General features: G+C 47.7%; 1 protein-coding gene across 1 annotated transcript in view; it reads right to left on the bottom strand.

Moving 5' to 3' along the window:
- The window catches only part of LOC144721438 (wnt inhibitory factor 1-like), a 28,337-nt gene extending 12,369 nt beyond the window's left edge, over positions 1-15,968 (bottom strand). The window contains 6 exon segments of the mRNA XM_078599053.1: positions 401-535; positions 1,063-1,165; positions 1,167-1,204; positions 2,559-2,667; positions 9,755-9,894; positions 15,071-15,968. Coding sequence (XP_078455179.1) covers positions 401-535; positions 1,063-1,165; positions 1,167-1,204; positions 2,559-2,667; positions 9,755-9,894; positions 15,071-15,206 — 661 coding nt within the window. The 5' untranslated portion in view covers positions 15,207-15,968.
- Between the last annotated feature and the right edge of the window lie 9,516 nt (positions 15,969-25,484).

The following is a 25,484-nucleotide window of genomic DNA, read 5'->3' as shown; positions in this document are numbered from 1 at the left end:
CTCTGGTTGCAGACGGCCCCACGTGTTGGGATGCTCGTCCACGCGTGAGTACAACCGCGCTGCATGCATTTCGCGGTCGTGCTGCACAGCTCTCTGGCGTGTGTTTGGAGTTGTGCCGGGTATTAATTCGACGCCGTTCCGGGAGCTTCTTCTGTGGTCCCCTGCGGAAGAAGCTGCCAGCAAAACGAGCGCACGCGGGGAAGGTGTCGCGCGTGTTTGGCCGCGTGGGAGTAACCGCTGATCGCCTTCAATATCGCGCTGAAGTTTAAACCGTCGTGACGCCTCCGTACCAAAGAGTCAAATATCAGCACCCTGGTGCCTGCGAGCCGAAAACCACCACCCCCCCCCCCCAATCCCCCCACCGACACCCCCGCTCATCGGGACGACGCCGCCGCCGCACAGAACCACGGAGCTCCATCTCGCCGCACGGCACTGCCACCTTTCTCGCAGCTCGCCCCGAAGAACCCGTCCGGACAGTCGCACGTGTCGCGGTCGGTGCACACGCCTCCGTTCATGCAGCCCTCCTTGCAGCCGGCTACACACGGGCAGGTGGGGAGGGGAGCAGCGGTGGGGGTTGGGGGGGGGCATGGGGGGGGGGGGTGGGAGCAGCAGGGGGGCGGGGGGCAGCAACATTAGGGCAGTCATCATCGTCGTCATTGCCACTTGTTATTTACAAATCGCATCACAACTGCACGGCAGGCTCTCGAGATGCTGAGAGCCGCCAATGAAAACCCAATCACGGGGGAAACATAACTGTCTAAGAGATCCATGGATGTAAAACATGTAAAGATATATATATATATAAATATATAAATAAGGAGCCTTGCGATGTTTCACCCGAAGACGGCGGCACTGCCGGACTCGCGTTCGATTGCGCGCCGCCACCAGTTGGTCTGTTGGGGTGTGGTGGTGGTGGGGTGTTGTGGTGGTGGGGTGTGGGGGGGTGTGGGGGTGGGGTGGTGGTGGGTGGTGTGGTGGGGTGTTGGGGGGTGTGGTGATGCTGGTGGTGTGTTGGTGGGGTGGTGGTGGGGTAGTGGGGTCGTGTGGGTGGCTGACGATCACCTTTCTTGCACACTTTGAAAAAGATGGCGTTCTCGGGCGTGCTCAGGACGATGTCGCCGTCCTGGTTGATGATCTGCACGATGGCCTTGAAGGCGGCCACCCCCCTCCTGCGAGGCCAGGCACGGGAAGCTCACCTGCACCACTGCGCGACGCCACGCGGCGCGAGGCATCCGTTAGAAGTCCGTGCGAGGCTTTTGGCGACGATACCAAGAATGAGGACGTGTCGCGCCTAGTAGTAGGAGGAGGAGGAGGCTTTCGCGACCAATATCATCCATAATAGAGAGGTTTTATTTTTGGGGTTAGATCGCATAAATATATAAATGTGTCGTTCAAACCCGCCACCACCCGACACAGTCAACCAGTAAGGGTTGTCACGTAAACAGAACTTGGCCAATTCGTCACTAGTACAGCACTAGTGTGTAGTGTAGTGTATAGTGTAGTATACTAGTACAGCACTAGTGTATAGTGTAGTGTATAGTGTAGTGTATAGTGTAGTATACTAGTACAGCACTAGTGTATAGTGTAGTGTACTAGTACAGCACTAGTGTGTAGTGTATAGCGCAGTATATTAGTACAGCACACCGGTTGTGTGTTGGAGAGCCAAGCCACAACATTTACAATCCGAGTACGACGTTTCAAAATCTGGCCGTCGCCTGATGAAGCTGGTTGTAATTACTGGCGAAGCGTCTTCCCTTCGTAGCCCGGTGCCTCGGTTGCCTCCGGCCCGTGGACCTCGGCGGCGCAGTTGGCCCGCCTGCGCCACCCCGTCGGCCAGCTACGCTACCGGAACCCTGGCAGGTGTTCGTGTTGCACAGCGCCATATGCTGCGAACCCGTTGATATCGCTTGGCATCAGCGCATCCATTCCATCCACCTTGCCAGAAACAAAATGTGTTTGTGCTGCTCGCTGCTGCTCGCTGCTTGGGCGGTAGTGTGCGAACACTGTCACTTGTTCGCTGCTTAGCATCACCTGTGCGGTGCCTGCCAAGGTATCAGTAATCCCCTCCCCCCTCCGGACCACCACCCAATTGTGTCTCCTCGAGTGCGATCGCCCACCAGAATGTGGCGAAGCGCAATTTGTTCAAACAGCCCATTGCTCATCGTACGAGGTGCAATCCACTTTACACGTCAAGCAACTCATTGCCCTTCTTGGTTCTTTCGGTAAAGTCACGTAGAAGGGAAATAATAAAATAATAAAAATAAAGCATAATAAAATACGATTCTCACGACGTCCTCAGGTGAGGACGGCTGCTTGCGTTGTGGCCGAAACGTCGTGAGAATTATTTTATTATGTTTATTTTTATTATTTTATTATTTCCCTTCTACGTGACTTTACCGAAAGAACCAAGAAGATGAATCCCTGCAGTCACGAAAGCTTTAAATCGAAATTCAACTCATTGCCGTCGAACGGATTACCAACCACGGCATAGACGGTTTACCAGCGGCTCTTCCAATGCCATAGGAGAGGTGCAGAAAGAGAGAAAGAGAGAGACCCACCAGATGGCTCGTTCGGGATGGTGCCCAGGGCTGGGATGTTGACCACAGGGTGGCTCATGATGTCCTCGTCCAAGGACCTCATGAGCTGGAACTCGTAGAAGTACTCCGACTGCCGGTGCGACAAAAGGAGTCTTGAGACTCGGCGAGTCTCCCTCGTGGGTAACAATGCGAGGGACAGACAAGGCGGCAGTTGCGTTCCTGAAGAACGCCGTGTTGTGGGAAAATCGCGTTATAATAAACAACATATAATGTAGGGTTAAAGCACAGTCCGCGATAACGCGTGAGACGCGTAGGCTGAACCAAGACCGAGGCACGTGGCGATTAGCATCTAGAAGCATCCAGCAGCATCCCGCCCTGTGCGATGACGCTACGCCGAGGCAGCCGTACGACTGCTTATTCCTACTCGCGCTGCGACGTAGTTCCGTTCACTCGATCGCGTTGCATCCAATTCGCATCCGTGTTGTAAAAAAGTAAAAAACGTGTTCCCTAATACGTTCATCGCGTTAAATCAAAATTCGCGTTATGAAAACACGCGGCGTTATAGTACAACAGGTTATATATATATAATTGGTACCATCTGCCAGATAAAAGAGGGAATGCCGATGTGATCTTGACATTCGAGATGACGTGGGGCTTCCTGTTTTTGCGTTGCAGTTTAAAATGCTTCGTCTCTGTGCGTCTTATCATTTGTGTCTGGCCGGCACGCATTTCTTCCGTCTCTTTGGGTTCTTCCATCAATTTCAATTTGTGTGTGAACTCCCCCCCCCTCTCTCCTGCACCCTCCCGCACCTGGCCCTGGAAACACACCCCAATAGCGACGAATTATCTCGTTATTCTGCTGCTGCTGCTGCTGCGTTGCAGCGGTGCATACGTACAAATAGCACAAAATAAGTTAATGACACTGCGGCCTTAACAAAAAATACTATTATATAAGCGCACAACTTTATCTATCTGTGATGAACGCTGCACTTCCCGTCGTTTTTATGCAGGGGGCGCTGCAAACATACGCGCCCCCTGCATGAACAACGGAGGCGCAGGGACAGACGTTCGATCGCGTTGGAATCGAACTGCAGACGGCGGTCTTCTCACACGGTCAGCAGCTCTGTGTCACCTTATCCCGATCACGCTATCCGAAACAGGCGAAAATCCGCATCGAACCGAACCCCCAGCAAGGCCATCTACTTAACGACGAGATAAAATTCACACAAAATGTCCTTTTCAATTAAGTCTTCCAGATGTAAAACGATATAAGCTTTTAATGAAGAAATAAAATTATCAAATTCAAAACATAATACAATTCAAAGATGTTTCATTTTAAAACTTCAAAACGGAGCATCGGGTGCTTGCGTGAATGCATCGTTCGTGTGCAATTATTTTTGTGACTTTCCAGGCCGAAGGCCGTAAATGATTGTGAGGATCGCCACAGGCGCCTCCGAACAACCGCTAGTTACGTATGTAAAATAGGCGACGGTCCTTCTTATTCACAGACAGCGCAGGGGCGGTTTCTTCATTAGGGCGATTGGGCAACGCACCACCAATGTCATTCAACCACAGAGTCACGCTAGCCGTCACTGTCAGCCTCTGGATATAGTCCAATCAGCGTCGTGTCACGTTCTGTGGAGTACCGCCTCTTTTTGGGCGATTTCACTACGGCTGAGAATCGCCCCGAGTGGCCCCATCGACTTACATTCAAAGATGTTTTTTTTCGAACGGGGGCGCTGCAATGCATTCTCTATGGCTTCCGGGAGGGCATGCACTAACGTGCTTACGTCATCATACGTGCCAACGTCATCATACGTAAGCACGTTTCATCCAACAATATAATTTATCGCCACCTAGTGGAATCTTTAATAAAATAAACTTGAGTGGTTTGTTTTAATAGTGAGTATATAAACAAACAAGATGTATTGTAAGAGTCACTTTATTTTTCATTAATATTAAAGAAGTGAAGTTGCCTTTACATGCTTAAGCTGTTAATTTATTCATTGCATGGGTGGACCTTATCCTTATCAATCATCCAGACATTTGCCCCCCCTGAGAGATTTTGCAGGAGCCGCCACTGAGACAGCGCATTCTTCATGAGCCATGAAGAAGAAAGAAAAAAGAGCCATTCCCCGACTGTGTTGGAAGGTTGTTCCCCCCCCCGCCCCTTCCCTCGATATTGATGGCGTGCACCTGGGGCAAACATCACACTTGACCCCAGCATTAGTGCCGCCGCACCAATTGAACGGAGCCCAAAGCGGCGGCCTTGATGGATCGCTCGCTTGGCCTTCAAAGCGCGATCCCAACGGCAGATCCACCCCGCGAACCACCGCTCATTCAACGCGGTGCCCTTTTATCTAGCCAGGTGACGGCCCTATTGAAATTCATGATTTTCCTGGGAAATGGGGAAACCTTGGCAATTAAACTCCGGCATTTCTATCCGGGGAAGGGAAATGTGCTTCCCATTTGTTCTGAACTGGGATGGAGGGGGGGGAGCGGTGGCGCTGCGCTTTTGTCGCGCGCCGCGTCGCCCGCGTTCGATTTCACAGCCACGGCTCACATGAGTGGCGCGTGATATCTAAACCAGTCCCGGCCTTTCGCTTCAACAGCCCGCGCTTACCGGCGTGGCGAAGTACGGTCGACCGAACTTTACGAGCAACGCTGCACGGGGAGGCCTTTAATCCAGCAGTGGATTGACGAGAAAGGGCCACACGTTGCTCCAAACGTAACCCCCCCCCCCCCACCAGGCGTTATGTGGAGGCCAAGAAGGCGTTCGCATGTTCCACGTGGAATAATTTGGAAACGGATCCAAACGCGACGTTTTCTCCTTTCATCTGACGCGGGGTCAAGTAAGAGGCGAGTCCCCTCGAGAATCCAGGGAGCGGAGGAGGGAGCGTGTCACGCATGATACAACGCTCTATCGCGAACCACAATCAACCAAACAAACCACCACCGCCTGAGCCTCCCTCCCAATCCGTCACCCCACGTAGAAATACTTTCAAGTCTTAATATGTAAAAATAATATATGTAAAATAAAATATGTAGAAATACTAAATTCTAAGTGACAAATTGCCATGTTCTGTTGACGTGACAACCCTTACTAGTTGGCTGTGTCGGGTGGTGGCGGGTTTTAACGATACATTTATATATTTATGCGATCTAACCCTAAAAATAAATCCATTATGCAATATAATTAATGTTTATCGCTTGCACACTTTACCAATCCAACTGTTGAGTGTAGCTCCCCCCCGCCCACGCCGTGTTGATCGTGGAGTTGTTGACCGTACCTCGCCACGCTGGTCAGTGCGGCCACGGTGGCTAGGAGATGTTAACTCCCTCGCCTGGTATACAGGAGGTCGTGGGTTCAATCCCGACCGTGACACCTGCTGTATATTAGGAGTTTGCGTGTCTCTCTTTCCCCGTGGTGGATTTTTTCTCCAGGCCATCCGGTTTTCCCCCTCTACATTTTGAATGAACGTCACACGTTTAGAGTATTTGGCTGCTGTAAATTCCCACGTGATAAGCCACTTCGTTGAGCTGTCATTTGTGGCCAGGTCGCTTCTGGAAAAGAGTCATATATAGCTCAGTGCGCCTTACCTGGTAAAACAAATTAAAAACAATAGTTTAGTTTTAAATAGTGTATTGGGTTAAGGAGGTGGGGGCGGCAGGGCAGCCAGGGCCAATTCAAATGTCACCCGCCAGTGATGTAAGCCGTGCCCTGGAATCAAACTCACGTTGCTGGGGTTCGTAACGAGCGCGCTTAGGAATGCGCTAACGCTCTAACCACCTGCACAATCCGAAACGTGCCACCTCACATCAATGTTAAATTGTATTGCAGGTTGACTCGTTGTATTTCCTTTCAAACTGTTCCACATTTTGCTCCCCGTTTTATTGAGTCTTAATTTTGCCTCGTTGTTGTTTACACGTGGGATCCTGTTAGTGCCCTGTGTATTCGACGGTATTAATCTCCGCATTTTTATCTGCCGTGCTCCAATCTCATTTGCCATTACGAGGCATTTTCGCCAGATCTCCCTGGCAAAGGAGACGTCTGATCCAAAATTGTCCCTTAGGCGGTCTTAAGGAAAGGAATGGAACTGTGAGGCCAGCGCGTAAATACATAATACGAGCTTTGGCGTCCTCTGATCTGGCACTCGAGGCGAGACAATGCCACAAAGACGGCTCCTGTCTCTGGCCTAGGCCAATCGGTTTCACAGACAATGCATGTACAGTTTTGTCAGAGCATGTTCGTGTTTCGCCACAAGTACACGTAGCTGATGTGGACTTGATGTCTCGCAATCGGCATCTATTTGGTGTGTGGACATCTCAACACCTCCTGTTTCATTTCCAGAAAGGGTAAATAACATAATAGAGGTGTTTTTGGGTGAGATCGCGTGAATATGAATGTGTCATTAAACCCACCACCACCAGACACAGCCAATTAGTAAGGTTTGTCACGTAAACAGAACGTGCCAATTCGTTACTAGTGTACAGCACACCGGTGTGTTGGAGAGTAAACTCACAATAATTACGATTCGAGTGCGACGTGTCGCCAGTAATTACAACCAGCATCATCAGGCGACAGCCAGATTTGATCGCGAAAGCCTACGCGTTGAACAGGGTACAGTTTTTTCATCAGTTTTGATACTGTAGCAATAGGTTTTTACCCTTTCAACTGGTACCAGTTGAAAGGATAAAAACCTATTACTATATTACTATATTTTGCCACTTTTAAAGGAGGTATCATAGTGTAAATGCTTACCCCGAACTCTCAATACTCTGATAGTGCACTGTTTTTTGAGTTGTACGCCTTTTGGCGTCATCTGGTCCAACACCAATGGAGACTAGGCTCTTAGAAAATCTGTCTCGCGTGTGGAGCAATCAACTTCAAGGACAGTGCATATCATTATCATCATCAGAGTTGTTTCTTTTTGTTTGCATTTTGACTGCTTGTGTTGTGCTTATTGCAAACATGATGCCTTGTATAAAGGTGTCAGTTTTTGTACCAGTTGAAAGGGTTAAAACCTATTACTATATTTTGCCACTGGTAAAGGGGGTCTCATAGTGAGTTTTGATACTGTCAAAAAAAAGTCTCGTAGCTATAGAGCGATGATTTGTTTGTTTCCTGCGTCCTCCCCGCAAATTCTCCAGAAACCCGGGGGGAGAATTGGAGGGGGGGGGGGTGACGACACCCAGGCTGCCTGCCACTCTCCTCTCCGCGAGCACTCCAGCGGCTCGTAGCGACCTCACAAATAACTTCACCGCTCGAAGCGGTCCCACGTGGCTAGCGGCACTGCTGCGAATGTGGCACGTTCCCTTTGAGGGGGGGGGGGCGCATATTTGTGCCGCACACGAGGTGGGGTGGGGGTGGTCGGGGTGGTGGGGGTGGTGGGGGTGGTGGGGTCATTAATCAATGGGCTGAGCGGTGACCTCACCGTGCACAGCGCCGAGTCTCGGGGCTCACCCCCGCCCGCTCATACTCCTCCTCCCACTGGGAGCGCCTCGATGTTGATAAAAGATAATACGGATCATACGGCGGCGGGAGGGGGTGCATGGAGGTTTATTGTTTTTTCACCAGCTGCCCCAGAGTTCGCGGACAATTGAACCATATGCATTCACATCCACGTTGTTTGACTCCACGTGATCCTCGCGCGTGTTGGAATGTTTTTCGTGAAGCTCCAGCGCCGAGTGGTTTCTCGCGGCTGTGCTCTTATTATCGATCTCAGACGTGTTTTTTTTTTGCATCGTATTGCGTGCCCGTGTGCGTTTTTGTCGGTCGGCACGATGTCACGAAGTCCGACGTTTGGCGCCGGGCGCTGAAGAGAAGTGCCCCCGGCTCGTGGAGCGAAACGTCGGACATCGTGCCGGACAACACGTGACCCAAAACGGGTTTATTTTCTTCATCGAGTTTTTTTTACTTAATCGGTCCCGTTTTTTTTCTTCACATTTCCAACAAGAGAAATAAGTTGATTGCTTAATATAAATACTAATGACTAATGTGCAGCCCTCTCTCAGTCCACTGCTGGATGAATGCATCCCCAATCTGGGATTATAGTTTTACGAAACTTCACACCGCACCGGTCAGCACGGGCTGGTGGAATTAAAGATCTCCGGACTGGTTTTAATCTTTCTCGCCACTCGTGGAAGCATTGGGTGGGGTTCCAACTCGGAGCGCGGTGCGTTAACCGCTGCACCACCACTCCACGTGCCACAAACATTTTCCAAAGCGAGGAGCAAAGCGGCGACAGGTCAAACGTAATCCCCCCCCTCCCCCTCAATTCGTGAAATTGACCATCGTGACATTGTCATCATGAAGACTTCATCATCGTCGTCGTCTTGCCAGCAGCTTAACCGCAAACACGGACCGCCTTGGATCTCCAAGCAACCACCGCGTCAGTCACGGAGAAGCCTTTCATCGTTCGCCAACGCCGACATCATTTAGCCAGTACATTTAAACACATGGCAGTGAATTGACACATCAGATGTTGTTCGTCGCAGGCTCCCTGCTAGGTTTACGCACTGGGTGTTAATCCTCTGGTCTCGACCTCCGTCCTCTCTCCGGCAGGCAGTGCCCCCCACATTTACTCGCTGGGTGCGGCTCTCAGTGGTCACGTGGGGGTGCCACCCGCAATGCACCATGGGGGCTGACGACTCTCCGGTCGATTCTCGCGGTTGGCGCCGTACGTGCGGCGATGATGGTGGGGGGGGGGTCGCGGTTGTTATGACGTCCGACGTTTCGTTCCGCGTGCTCGGTGAAAGGTCGCTGATAATCCTACGCCGCGCTGCCCCCCATGGTCTGGAATCCCCTCCCCTCCCACCTTGCCTTAGCCCGTTCGTGCTGTGCGATATCTCTGCCCACCATCTCAGCACGTGGAGCGAAACGTCAGACACCGTGCCAAACAACACGCGGTACAGCCAGAGAACAATACATGGGTACACTTTTTTTATATAAAAATTCTTACATAGAGGAGTGACTATACCAATGTATATGGGTACCCTTTGTAATCGTAATCTGATACTGGAGGAATCCGATCAGCTATAAAGCTCTTTTTCACAGATGTCCAGTAATCACAATTTGCCTCCAACCAAATCACCCGTAATGCACCCGGTCTCTTCAGATCCTGGAATCTAAAGATGCTCGAACCTCGATTAAAGCCTCGGAGTGTTGCATGGATGGGCTGTCACCGTGCATGATAGGTGTCGTAAAGCTGCCACACCTCTCTGGCAGCCTGCCACGTGAAGTTGATGGAGGGGATGGTGCTTGGGATGGCCGGCATTCTCTGCTGCGCCCTCTTGAAGTCGTGCGTGAACGGGGCCATCTTCCCATCGGAGACGATGTAGATGTTTTCCTCCAAGCCTGCGCGACATTTCGGAAGGCAACTTATTGTAAATTGTAAAAAAAAAGAGTTTTGATTGGATTGACAAAAGACCCATTTTTCATCTGGGTGGGGGGTGTGAGGGGTGGGGCTGGGTGGGGAGGGGCTGGTCACCCCGTGGTGCCCTTATAAAACTCAACGTTTAACCTACTCCCCCTCACAGTCGGGCATATTTGCGGAATACACCACGCCGCCGTTGACATTGGCACATTGACCGAGCAACCCAACGTTCCTACCAGCTCCCTCCGCAGGAATGTGTTGATGAGGAGGATTCCAGTTCCGGGTTCCACAACCCAAGGCATTTACGTTCGCATCCTTGACCCGATTTAGGGCATTCCACATGACTATGACAGTAAGCCAGTCCACCCATCAGACGGAACATTATTTGGTGATAGTACTGCGTTGGCAGTGGTGCACAAACATCTAACACCCAATACATCCGTCAATGGCACAGTGATAATACGGCTTTATTTGGGTTAGAGCGCGTAATCATATAAATGTGTCGTTCAACCGGCCACCACCTAACACAGCCAATGAGTAAGGTTTGTCACGCCGGTGTGTCGGAGTGGCTTGGCTCTCCAACACACCGGTTAGTGCTGTACTCGTGACGATTTGGCACGTTCTGTTTACGTGACAAACATTACTAGTTGGCTGTGTCGGGTGGTGGCGGGTTTGACGACAAATTTATACATTTACGCGATCTAAACCGAAAAACTTATATTGTGGATGATATTGATCGCGAAACCCTCCTGCGTGTTAAAGAACACAGTGGCCTTCAAACTAAAACATAGAATAGATATCTAATAGCCCGTGTGCTATGAAGAAGGGCCGTTACCCATAACGTCACCTATTTATAAATATTTACGTTAATTTGTTTCCCTGTAAAGGCCACGGTGTTAGTTTGTTGTCCGTCCGCCGCTCCTCCGATGAGCACGGGTGGCCACGTACGGTGCGAAAGAAGTTCAACGCACTCTATACATTCAACGCACTCTACACGCATACGAGCCGATGTGTCGAGTGTCTTGTTAACACACGAAAACACTGACGTTGACTTGCCTACGCTATTCAGTACCTACGCAGTCGAGGTGTTATTAACTCGTTGTCAAATGTATTTTTGAACGCTTGGAAGTGTTTTTCATATCGACACGTAACACGCAAGGTGTTAATGCCCTTTGTTAAACCCAAGAAAATCTCTCAAAACTCTTTTTTTCCGGAGGGTCCTGCCAAGTTAGGATCTTTTTGCAATTTCCATCAAATGAGCATTTTATTTCATGCGGGAGGAAGCTTGTGGAGTGTCTGGAGAAACCCCACGCACACCCATGTAAGGCTTCACGCTCCGCACAGATGGATTCAAGAAAATCCATTGCTGTGCAGCCATCTGGCCAACCTCGCAATGAAATAAATAAGCACACCACATGTCTCTGCATGCATAATGGATTTGTATTCAGCAGGACAATATTTAACTTCCAAAATACCACATATCCCGTATGTCCACATGACAATCCGTTTTGACCAAATCACCCGGAATGTGCCCAACCTCATCATATCTCGGAAGCTAAGCAGGCCAGAGCCTGGATAGCGGTTGGATAGTTAGCCACCATGGGCGGTTCAATGAGTGACCGCCTCGGGCTTTGCATGCGCAGTTGGCATTGTTTGGTAATAGAGCGGTGGTGGAGCGGTTAGCGCCACGCTGCGCTACGAACCCAGCGATCCGAGTTCGATACCCGCTCACGGTCGACATCAGTGACGATTGTCTGAAACGGTGCAGGGCCTCCCCGAGGTCGATTCGGCCTCAAACGAGTACCTGGTGAAATCTGTATACATCACCACCGGGGAGACAAAGGCGGCCGGTCGTGGTGCTGACCACTCACCCCCTCATGTGCCATGACGGCCTTCATAGGTGCTTGCTAATGACACTTTCCCCAGCAGTCTGTTTAGGCTACACGGTGTGGGGGGTGGGGGGATCTTTGTCTGTGTTGATCGTAGAGGGCATGTGCAGCGAACCCAATGTTGTCCTGCCCCTCCCCTCCCCTCCACTTTCACCCGCCTGACAAAACCGGGGGTCCAGCACATGAGAAGTTCTTACACTTATATGGAAAATCAACAGCCAACTGTCCGATGGAACTGTCCGATGGAACTGACCAACTCCCGCCATGGGAACGTGGAAAGATTCACCGTCGGTCCTGATCCGTCGACTGAGACGATCGCTCATCAATGCCGCAGCGTCATCAGCATCATCGGCAGCAGCAGGAGCTGCGATCCATCCCCTGCTCGATGAAGAAGGCCTCTCCGAGCCACCAACCATCGCAATTCAACATCATTCCATACAGCTCCAAGATCACGCGAGCCGATACCAGGGCTCCATCTCCTCGTTGGGCGTTCTCTCGATCGTTCGCCCTCCTAACCCCACCTTTGGCTGTCGCTCCGTCGCAAGTCTCGACTACCGGCCATCGGCCATCGTGCCCCTTCTAGCGACGTGTCCTACCAAAGCCCAGTGTGTGTTTGTAAAAAAAAATATTTTTAAACGCAAAGGTTAAGGCGCAGCCCTGCAATTGCTTGCTCAAGCCACTGCTGGCGGAAGGGGACTTCGCTCACAGAAGCTATAGAGACCGAAACAGGGAGATTTATTCACGATTCTGGCTAATCGCCTAATGAAGTTGGTTAGTAATTACCAGCTAAACGTCACGGTACCCGAATTGTAAATGTTGGAGGTTTACTCTCCAACACACCGGTGTGCTGAAGTAGTAACTAATTGTCACGTTTTGTTTACGTGACAAACTTTACCAACTGGTTGTGTCGGGTGGTGGCGGGTTTAACGACGCATTTATATTTAATCGATCTAACGCAAACAAACCTCTATTATGGATGATATTTGTCGCGAAAGCCTGCGTGTTAAACCAAGCCCATTTACAAGTGATTCTGCCCACACTTCCACACTGGCCCAACATCTTCTAAGAGGTATACCCCCCACTTTACCCCACCACACGTGACCTTCCAGTATTGCCGTGGTGTGTGTTTCCATTTGATTTTGACAGCGCCGGTGAGATTCAAGAAACCTCTCCCATTTTAAACAGCCGCGCCAGGAGATCGAATCGAACCGGCGACCTTTGGAATGCAAGTCACAGCATGCGCATCGTTAACAACGCAGCAGCAGCATCATCAGACGATTGTATCCATCTGCAAATAATGAAATCCCTTCCCGTGCTCTCTGGCGCCGATAGAGCATCGGACATGGTGAAGCGGCATTGTCCAAATCAGCCACGTGGTGCGCATCTAGCAGAGTCTTGTCAGATGCGATGAGATATTTGAAAAAAACGGTGTTAAGCTACCGATCCTTTGGTGATGGTCTCGTTTATTTTGGGCGCAGGTAAAACTCATTGCGCAATAGATTGATGGGGACATATAGCATAGACACCCTGGTTACAGCAAAACAACGCGGACAGAAACACTCCAAAAGCTATACACGGTCAAGTTGCGAGAAAAGTATTGGGTGCACAAAAAAACAGAGTCCGATTAAGATCGGTGAGATTATTAGAAAACAAACACACGAACAAAATCGCACGTGTAACTCAGGGTCTGCGGAGAAGAGCGATCAATTCCACTGAAATACGAATGCATTAAGCACGCACACAAACATGCACTTGCGACATCACGCGAGTGATGTCGACGTTCATGCTGTACACTGTCTCGACAATTGACCACCGCCATCTGAATCCGAGTCCGCGCGCGACAGCACGTCCCAGGAGACGGAGCGATGGAATCGGACCGCGTGCAGGAGGCGGATGGGCTGTTGCGTCGAAGGATCGTGAAAGACGGCAACGGACTTGGGGATTTCTACATCCAGCGGTGGATAGATAGCGGCTGATAAGATTGGCGATTTACGTATTGAACTATGCGTGCATGCTCAGACGAGTGACGTATGAACCGTGGTGAAGTATGGTGGAATAACCTCCATAATTACGTCAGCATGGGAAAGGCATTCGTTCAGCAACTGATTGATTCGAGGCTTTCGATTTATCATAGAAAAATACGATAATTATATTATATATATGTACATGACATTTCGTCTGAAAGGATTGGCACCTGGTTTAAATACATTGTGTAATTTAATTAAATATTACAGACTTCATTCGGTTGCCAAGACAAATACGATTATACTAGAAGAAGTATTTCTCAGGTACTGGGAAAAAGTAACCTCCAAGGTAAATCATTGTCAATGAAGACGATATTGTGCAGACTACTCAATATTCCCAGACCATATAGTGCGCAAAAATTGCTTCGTCATGATCTTTCAACTCTTGACAGCTTCCTTGCATTGTTTACAACTTTCTTTTTTCATCCTTAAAGGTACAACGCTGACCAAGATATCGTCACCGTCCTCGGCACCGTGACTGAAATATCGAGTTCAATGAATGCTGCTGGTCACTCTGCACCTCATTTCTGTACGGGCAGAAGCTGGAAAGGATGATGATGATGATGACGGCCCGTTGTCAAGACGTGCGACGGAATGACAACCAAAGGAGGAAGGAATCACGCCCTGAGAAGGAGCGGTGAACTAGTCATAACCTATAACGCTCGACATTACATTATGCCTATACATTATGCCAAGAGATGTAGCGGTCTCTGGCATGGGATTGTGGAATTTCCACCACTGGCTTAGAACCATTAACGGAGAAAATCACCGTCCCACGCGAGTCCATTCTCCCTTGAAATATAAATCCTTAAGGTTCAATGGGGGTTTCCTGAAAATATCAACGAAAACTGAGAGAGCGCTTTGTCGCGATGGCGAGATGTTAACTACCTCGCCGGGTATACAGGAGGTCGTAGGTTTGATCTCGACCATGACGCCTGGATATTTGGAGTTTGCATATCTCTTTCTCCGTAATCGCATAGATTTTTCTCCGAGTCCTCCGGTTTTCCCCTCCACATTTAGAAACATGCGCTTGAAGTATTCGGCTGCTATAAATTTCCACACGAGAAGCCACTTCGGTGAGCTATCATTTGTGGCCAGGTGGCTTCTGAAAAAGAGCTACACAACTCAGTGGGCCTTACCTGGCAAAATACAAAGTTGATCGTGTTTTAGTCACTGCTAAATGAATGGGCTGCCACCCCAGCTGTTAAAGTGTCACGGTGCCGCTGTGGCATGCAGGCTCTTACCGATCAGGTCACGGGCTTGGGTCGCATCTATCCACAGCGCCAACGGGTCTTGGCTCATCATGGGTCCCGCATGGATGCCCGGGGCTCCACACACGACCACCACCGTCAGGGCCACCATCGCCCACAAAGGACCCATCGCTACTGAACTACCTTCGATGGGCAATGATGAGCTATAAAAAAAAAACACACTGGGGCTATGCTCGATGGGTCTTGTGCTGAAGTGTGGTTATGGTTCAGCAAAGTGAATGTGCTCTCAACTGTCGTGATACCAACAGAACGGATGTTAGGCTAAATATAAAATATTTGCTGAATGTGTGTCAATATGCGCTCTGGAATATATCTATAAAATATGTTATTTTATGAACGATTGCCCTGAACTTTTTCCCTGTATAATGTGACCCATGTAACAATAGACAATGTGTAGGTTGTTATATTTGTGTTGCCTGTGTATGGTTGGGAATATATCGAATATGCATATACTCAGTATAGATCTCGTGAATTTTACACGAATAACCAACGTCAAAATCTACTGACTAAAAGTATTTATGTATATCCTAACCTATAGATGTCGTATTTTAGTTACGTTTAGTTTACTTAGAGATGTAGCTACTTACTCTTGCTTTGACTATCGACTACACATGGAGCGTGACACAAACGTGCAAGCTTATGCCCCATCCGAGTTGCAGCGTCTCTCTCTCTCTCTTATCGGTTGCTCGAGTGACTTTTTCTCAACAAGTGCTGCCCCTCCCTCCCCGTGAGTCTCCGCGTCTCTCTCTCTGTTCGCCGCTCTCCCCCTCTCCACCGACTGCTGTTTCTGCTCTCTCTCTCTGCCTTGCATTGCCCATAAGAAGGTGGTGGGGTGGGGGTTGTACGTAGGAGGAGGAGCCGATTGCGTCCAGGGGTCCTGGCTGGGCACTGGGCGGATCGCAGCTCTCTTGATTAGGAGCCCTGCAAAAAGGAAACCACCGCACACGTACGCACCTCCCAAACCCCACCTACTGGCTGGGTGTAGAGCAATCTTAACTTTGATATGTGTGCCTGGGGATATGATGATTTGGAGGGGGGGCTATTTTTCCACGTTCGATTCCTTCCCGCATTATTTTGTTCACCTCCACACATGCCCAGTGCCAACCACTCCCTCCCGTGGTGCAGCCACCTTGTGTTATTATGAGTTCTCTGGTTTCTCAATGTGACGTACAAAGTGTACGAGCGTTACTGAGCAGTTAAAACGATCCTCTTAGGGTTTTTTTTCGGTAAAGTCACGTAGGTAAAAAATAAAAATGAATAATAAAAATAATTTAAAAAAAAAATAGAAATAAAATAATAAATCACTTGTGATTTCTATTATTATTTCTATTATCTTTATTATTTAGTTTTATTTTTTACCTACGTGACTTTACCGAAAAAAAATTAACCCGTAAAAACAAAGTTTTTCACTATAAATCCTTGATATGCGTGGCGGCTAGAGTCCTCTCGTCCTCTGGCTTGAGATGGCTGCCACCTATGGGTCAGATGATTGTCTGCCACCATTAAGCAATTGGTAATTAAATATTTTTAAAAAAATTGCCTAAACAGTGTAAAATTTAGGAAAAAAATTTTCACGAAAATTTATTGTCACGCACAACGAGTGTGTGTGCAAAATGTCAGCTCGATTGGATCACGGGAAGTGGGTTAAAAAACGACCGAAAGATTTGCACGGTCGTAAGCAAGCACGCAAGCACGCAAGCAAGCAAGCAAGTGAACTTAATATAAAGGATTTAAAAAACCTAAGAGTATGAATCCTTGCAGTCACAAAAGCTTCAAATCTAGAGTTAAAACGATGTTAGATTTGGCCCGTAACTGGAAGCAATACATTCGTAGTGGTGCGATTGGTTTTAATGATAAAGTTACCTCGAGAAATTATCTTCGTGGGAGTAATGCATTTCAACTATTATAAGACGGCACATGTTTATATTTAAAATATACATTTGGCTACCCCCCACCCCTCCCACCCCACCCCACCCCCCAATCACAGCGCCGGCTGCAGCGTCAATGCAGTCCTAATGGGTGGCGAGGGGAGTCGTGGGTCGTGGGTTCGATCCCAACCCATGACGCCTGCTGTATATTTGGAGTTTGCGTGTTCTCCCCGTGGGTCGCATGGATTTTTGCCCGGTTCCTCCGGTTCTTCCCTCCACATTTGGAATCAACATCACGCGCGTGGAGTATTTGGCTGCGATGTATTTCCACGTGGTTATAAGCCACTTCGCTTCTGAAAAAAGAGCTCTTATAGCTGAGCGAGCCTTATCTGCTATAATAACAAATAATTGTTTTAATTTAGCCTGTCGACGAGTTTTTTATACAGTACATACCCACATTTGTGCTCATCCTCTCCGCGCCCCTATGGCATGAACAATCGAGCAGTGTGCAGGCCGTGCAACTGCACCGACGACGCCCATTGGGATGGAGGGGGGGGGTCTATGAGCCTAGCCACAAAGAGGAGGGGAAATGCACCGGGGGGGGGGGGGTTCTCAATCTCCTCGTTGTTGCAGCGCCCGTGCCATCTCTGGCACGTCACTGATGTGGCACGAGGCTGGGCCACGCTCCGAGTTTCTCGCAGTAAATTTGCATCCGAGTCGGGACGGTGGTGGCGCACGGCCGCAATCCAGCACCGTGGACGCGAAGGTTGTTGGTGGATCGCACAAATGCCCGCTGATGCTCGTGCCAAGTTGGTGTCGAGTAGGTGCCATAATTCTAGATTTGAAGTTTTCGTGACTGCAAGGATACATACACTTTGTTTTTTTCGGTTAAGTCAGGTAGGTAAAAAATATTAAATAAATAAAAATGAAAACAAATAAAATAAAATTACGACGTTTCGGATCAATGCAAGCAACCGCCATCAGGTGTTGACTGCTCCAGCTTGGTGCTTGCCACAGACCCCCCTCCCCATTACACCATATATAAACACGGTGTCTCGTAATAACTCTCTTCAGAAGCTTCAGTAATTTTTGCTGGAGCAGTCAACACCTGATGACGGTTGCTTGTGTTGCTTCCGAAACGTCGTGAGTTTATTTTATTTGTTTTTAATTTTAATTTATTTGATATATTTTACCTACGTGACTTCATCGAAAAAGCCAAAGCGTAGGTGCCATAACCCTGGCTCACCAGAAGAAGGCAGCAACATCGAGCACAGCAAAACGTGTGCCTCTGCTCCACCACCTCTGTTCTGCCCGTGCGGGGGAGAGGCGCTCCACTTTCCTCCCGCACGGCAGCACCCGTTCATTGGCCGATAACGCAGCGCGATACGGAAAGGAGCGCAGAACTTGGACCAAGTGTTGATCACGCCCGTTCGCGACGTGGATTCCTTCCTCCCTCCGCGCGCCCCTCACTCGTTCTCGCTCTCCGAGAGCGAGCGAATGCTATGCGACGCGTCGCAAGACGAAATTCTAAACGTCGATCCTGAAGTCGCGATGATGATGCGACGTAAGGGTGGCCACGCGTTGATTTGAACTGCAGTTGAGGGATTTCTAAGAAAGATATTTGTTTGAAAAGCAAGTGCAGCAAAGCACAAAAATAATACAATGCAAGTGCAAATTAGAAGTACAAAGGAACGGGAGACTGATATCACCGTAACGTCATATCTAAAAAAAATTGAATCATTGTGAAAATTGACATTGTGGGCAACGCTGCCAGCCTCCGTGATAACTTTAAGATGCAATGTGGTAATTTATTGCCTGGCCAATGTGCGTGTGTACAACGTGCAGTGCATGAGTCATCCTTAGCTGCAAAACTCTCTGATCCACACAGCTTTGGCCACTGATGAAACAAATCCACACCGTCCAAAATTAAAAGGAAGATAAAGCTATCACAATCAAATTTCGATTTAAAGCTTTCGTGACTGCAGGGATTCATCTTCTTGGTTCTTTCGGTAAAGTCACGTAGAAGGGAAATAATAAAATAATAAAAATAAAACATAATAAAATAATTCTCACGACGTTTCGGCCACAACGCAAGCAGCCGTCCTCAGGTGAAGAACAGGTGTGTCGGAAAGACAGCGTCTAAAATGGCTATCACAATCAGCCTTTGGAAAAAACAACACTCGGTATGCGTCCGATCTCTTCAGCACGATTCACAGCGAGTTATCGTTACGTTTGCGGGAGGTGGTGGGGGGGGGCAATTTGTGGTTGCCAGCGGAGGGGAGGTGCGGCAAGAAAAATTGTTAGCCTGTACTCCTATGCTCCCCACCGTCGCCATCCCACACTGAGCAGCGTGGGTGGAGTTTCATCAAAACCCGCACCGCCCGCACTCATCCATCAGTGGATTGACACAAAGGGCGGATTAGTTGATTGCACAAATATTATTATTATTAAGACTACCATTTTGGCATGGAGGTCGCAGTGGTTATGGACTTGAATTGGAATAACGTCTCAAGTGGAATCTTGCAAATGGCTCGAGAAACACGACGGATTATCTGTAACGGAAGTTTTTTGGGTTAGATCGCGTAAATATAAATGTTGTGTCGTTAAACCCGCCACCACCCGACGCAGCCAATTAGTACTGTTTCTCACGTAAACAAAACGTGCCAATTCGTTACGACTTCAGCAACGCCGGTTTGTTGGAGAGTAAATCCACAACATTTCCCATTCGATGGATTAGGTATTTTCCTTGTTTCCATTCAGAAATTCCGTGGATCGGGGTCGTGGGTGGGGGGCACTGCCCCCCTCCCCCCCCCCCCCACCTTATTCCATCTCGGTCATAAATGTTGCTCAAGATTACCGCGACAGAATCGTAGCCTTGGCCATAATGCACTAGTCCAGTTGGGCTGCAGCCATGTGCTCGACTGCAAGCGAATCAAATTGCATACCCATAGGCTTAACCCTCGAGGAATCGTATTTCACGTTCACAAGCCTATCCCGGTGGGATTCACAGGCACCTTTAACGAGCACGATCCTCTGGGAATCGGGTTGCGTGTTAACAGGCTTAGCGCTCGCCCAATCCATACCCATGCACATTAAAGGTTAATAAGATGGGGTGGGTGGGGGGTGGAGTTGTCAGCTAGAGCTGTGAGCCAAAGGGCAGCGTCATGCCTGGATCGGTTCCATGGGGATCGGCACGTTGACACGCACCGTACGATGTTACGTATTCAAGTCGCTCGGGACTGGGTGATAGGCGAGTGCGTGTGACAAGGCGGGATATGTGAGCGGTGGCGGAGCGGTTAACGCGCTGCGCTACAAACCCAGCGACCCGAGTTCGATTCCCGCTCACGGCCACCAACACCTGTGACGATTTTCTGAGTCGGTCCTGGGCCACCCCTAGGTCGACTCAGCCTCAAATGAGTACCTGGTGCGGTGTGTACATATCGTAACTATGTGCCGTTCCGGCCTTCATAGGTGCTCACAAACAGTATTTGCCCCAACAGTCTGTAAAGGCTATATAGGGAATCTTTGTCTTCGTATGTGAACATCTGTACACAAACAATATAAAGCACACATTCGCCTACTTTAGAAGTACTTTAGAAGTAGGCGAATGTGTGGAGTATCAAGGTTAAGTTGCTGTATGTGAAGAGGTCAGATCTGTCTCCCACGCCTCTGCTTTGTGTGTGTTAAAATTCAAACTGCTCATTATTCATGATTGTGAACATATTTATAAAAATGGAAGTTATGTCGTGAACAAATTCTGCACTGGCTGTGGGCGGTTAATTGGTCGGGAAGAATTCGTCACTCTGGGATATGCGACGTTGACATGTATTTGGATGCCGCGCGTTTGGGTTTTGTTGACAAATGATACGCAAAGGGATTTCATTTGAAAGGAAGAGTTGCTGACGCGAAATTGAATTACATTTGGGTAGGTACTCTGACATGCAATTAAATTAACACATTATTGCAGGATCAGGCTGGAGTTGTGGCACAGCGTTTGGCGTCCTGTACTGTGATCCCGGCGACCAGAGTTCGATTCCAAGACTAGCCCTGGCTCATCTCCCTTCACCAACACACAGAGCGTGGTGAGGTATGATAAAAAACAATTCCATGTGACTATCCCAGCAGTGGACTGACAGGGAGAACGTATAAAACATGCATGGCATTCCTCTACGAACTTTGAAGCTGATTTTGGCTCAGGAGAAACTAAATTTTACAACGGTTGTGCAATAATGGGGCATCTTGATCGACAGTTCAAATTCTTCAAAGATGTTTGTGATCTCCACAACGTGAACAAAAAAGAACGCCTTTTGGCGTCCTCTGGTCTAACACCGTTTGAGACTAGGCTCGAAAGAAATCTGTCTCTGGTGTGGACCAATTAGTTTCAAAGACAATGCATATACAAAATTTCGATTTAAAGCTTTCGTGACTGCAGGGATTCATCTTCTTGTTTCTTTCGGTAAAGTCACGTATAAGGGAAATAATAAAATAATAAAAATTCAAGATAATAAAATATTATATTATTTTTTATATCTTATTATGTTTTATTTTTATTGAAAAATTTTTTATTGAAAATAAAACATAATAAAATAATATCATATTTTAATGTTTTATTTTTGTTATTTTATTATTTTCCTTCTACGTGACTTTAAATAAAAATAAAACATAATAAGATATAAAAAATAATAAAGTAATATAATATTTTATTATGTTTTATTTTTATTATTTTATTATTTCCCTTGTACGTGACTTTACCGAAAATATTATATTATTTAATTGTTTTATTTTTATTATTTTATTATTTCCTTTCTACGTGACTTTACCGAAATAACCAAGAAAATGCATATATTATCAGAGTATTTTTTTGTTTGCATTCCGACCACAAATATTGTGGTTAATGCAGACATGATTCCTTGTAAAAGGTTTCAGTTTGGTGTTTTAACATCTTAACAACTGTTTGTTGCCAGAAAAAATGGGAAAACCTATTCTCAAAAAAAAACAGCTTATAAATCATATACAACAAAATATAGAAAGATACCCCATAGAGGATTTAACAAAATGTTTGGGCAAGTCATGTCGGTGAGCACCTATGAAGACCAGCACGGCACACGTACCTGGAAATTGTCCAGAGTGCTCACCATTACACCACGGCATCATCGAAATTTTCTACTTAACAAGGAATATCATTAAAAAGTAATGTTTACATTAAATGGAGAAACATCACACCCAGTCGTCTTGTCTCCCCAAATGTGTTATGTTCTACAGACGGCACCAGGCACTCATTCAAGGATGAATCGATCTAGGGGAGGCTCGGAAGCAATTCATATATGTGCTACTGTTATCGATCGTGAGTGGGAATCGAATTTGGGTAGCTGGGTTTGTAGCACAGTGCGATCACCATTACACTACTGCTCCCCACTATATTTATATCGTATATACACATACACACACGCTACACTTGGCAATAATAACTCCCTTTTATGAATTACAACTTCGTGAATGACATCACCTGTAAATCATACGAGTTATTAATGTCAGCCACCGAAAGCACTCCCATGTGGGAATCTTACATTTTTATTACCTAGTACTGATTATTCTCGGCTGTTTTAAGTTGCAAGGTGCTACACGTTTGTGCATTTTTTTTTGTATTCACCGTTCAACAGTCCGAATGGCTGCTTCTTAGTCTTAAGTTGCTGCTGCTGTTGTTGTGGTGAATTTTCCTTTAAAAATTGTTTCGCTGTTACTTTTTATTTTTCAATGCTTCATTTTTCTGCATCCTCCTTCTACTCCCCCTGCTGACCCCTTGATAAATATATATTTTAAAATCTCAATTGGTCCCTACCCCGGGTGAACAAAAATAACGCGGTCATCCTTTTTCACGAGGAATTCACATGTGACCCTGTGTCTCTGCCACTCTGATTTTGCAATCAGGCTGCGCCCTCTGATGGTAGTTGGCTGACACTGCCACCTAAATCAAAATTGCCACCTAAAGTCGACCTGCCGCTACTTCAATTCGAAAACTAAAAACACGTGCGTCAACAACACAGACACAATTTCGGCGACGTTTCGGGAAATGTCCCTTCTTTATGACACAACAGAGAGATGATATATTTGGTCTCTCCGCTGGCTGTGTAATGTGTTGAAATTTTTATTATCTGTGCTTGTGGACCGCTCCCAAGGCAGTATATCACGAAACATTTCATTCCAATTCAAGAAGACTTTAAATACCTTTAGCGAGCAGCCACACGTTAACACAAACCTCGGTGTTATCCAATAATAACTGGCAACAAAAGCAATAGCATGCGTGTAAAGCCGAGTATAAAGTGGCACTCGTCGTTAAAAGAGTGACTGAGCGAGCCAAAGCTGCTGAGAATTGTCCGTTGGACGACAGTCCTCCTCCAGTACCCAATTAGTGCCGCCAAGATGCTTGCAGTGACGGATTAAAACAAAATAGTTGATGGTCTCTTCTTGCATGGTTAGGTCGAGTGCGACCACGAGGTCACATTACATTTGTTTGGTTTGTTATCCTTCCCCGCGCACCTCCGATTAACACGGTTGGTGGCTACGTACGGCGCAAAAGAAGTTCAACATACACACGTAGGTCCTCCACCCCTGAATTTACAGGATAAATGAAAAAATAAGCATTGCAGTTTTGCCAATTACAATCACGGGGCATTCAAAAAACCCACCGAATGCATCACTGTTTATTGTTCTTCTAAATCGAATCTCAATGCCCTCCATCAACATCAAAGGCAGCGTATTCGTGGCTTGATGTGAAAAGGGGACATCTCTGATGCAGAAGTATCAACAAAACACCACGATTATGTAAGGTTTTTTAACGTTTTTTTCTAGGACGTTCTCCTCTCTCAGCCTCAGATGTAGGAATATCCAACAGGTACGGGTGCACATTTTATTTGATCCTGCACTCAGACACATATGAAACTCAACACATTCATCAATAACATCACTTCCCTTCATGAAAAGAGCCATTCAGTAAAACGTCGCATATTATGTATATACAATTTTTGGACAAATGTGTTGAGTTTTTGTTCGTTTTGCTTATGCACCACTGCCAACGAAGCATCACCACGTGATTTGTATCGGGTCAAACTTCAGGCATCTCGCCGACAAGCAGACTAGAACACAAACAGTACTCTACGTATCTGTACTTATATGCCCTTACTTTGGAACTCCTGTAAATAACAAACATTAATCTCCAGGTAGTTGCGAGTGGTGATATTTGCATATTACTAATTTATTCAAGACAGTGATGGTCCTTGCCAATAACGTCTGGCAGTTTACCAGCGCAGTGCTTTGAGCAGGTCTGACAACTGATGAGACACGGTGTGCTGAAACCAGTCTAGTTTGCTTGAACTGAATGCTGATTAAATTATACACTCGCAGGGCATGTGGTTACGTGGCCCAACGTTGGAGCAAAGTTGGGTCAACGTTAATCGTTTACTGGGAGGCCTTGGGGCTGATGGGTTGACTAAAATAAACATTTTACGTGGAACACGGAGGGAGCTGGTAGGAACGTTGGGTTGCTCGGTCAATGGCCAGGGTCAACGGCGGCGTGGTGTATTCCGCAAATATGCCCGACTGCGAGGGCGGGCACAAGCCGGCGTGAGTAGGTTAAACGTTGAGTTTTATAAGGGCACCACGCGGTGACCAGCCCCTCCCCACCCAGCCCCACCCCTCCCACCCCCCACCCAGCCCCACCCTCCCCACCCAGCCCCTCCCCACCCTCCCCTCCCCACCCAGCCCCTCTCCACCCTCCCCTCTCCACCCAGCCCCACCCCTCCCATTTTTGGATTCACGACAGATGGACGGACACAATAATCCCCTGTGGGCTGGTGGAACCAGGTGGTTCCTACCAGTAACAGGTTATATGAAGAAGGCATTGCTTATCTATTGTTATATTCGCAATAACTGTAACTTTATTGACAACCAGGCATGTGTAGAGTGCGTCTGGGGCCCCCAACGCCTTATAATTGAGACAATACGGTAATAGTGGTGGATGCGTCTTATAATCGAGACAATACGGCAATAGTGGTGGTGCGTCTTTTAATCGGGACAATACGGTAATAGTGGTGGTGCGTCTTATAATCGGGACAATACGGTAATAGTGGTGGTGCGTCTTATAATCGGGACAATACGGTAATAGTGGTGGTGCGTCTTATAATCGGGACAATACGGTAATAGTGGTGGTGCGTCTTATAATTGGGGCAATACGGTAATAGTGGTGGTGCGTCTTATAATCGGGACAATACGGTAATAGTGGTGGTGCGTCTTATAATCGGGACAATGCGGTAATAGTGGTGGTGCGTCTTTTAATCGGGACAATACGGTAATAGTGGTGGTGCGTCTTATAATTGGGACAATACGGTAATAGTGGTGGTGCGTCTTATAATCGGGACAATACGGTAATAGTGGTGGTGCGTCTTATAATTGGGACAATACGGTAATAGTGGTGGTGCGTCTTATAATCGGGACAATACGGTAATAGTGGTGGTGCGTCTTAT

The sequence above is a fragment of the Lampetra planeri genome, chromosome 11, assembly GCF_965212315.1.
Source record: "Lampetra planeri chromosome 11, kcLamPlan1.2.h2, whole genome shotgun sequence".
Taxonomy (NCBI): Eukaryota; Metazoa; Chordata; class Hyperoartia; order Petromyzontiformes; family Petromyzontidae; genus Lampetra; species Lampetra planeri.
Note: the sequence above shows the minus strand (reverse complement) of the source record. Positions and strands in the feature narration are given on the sequence as shown.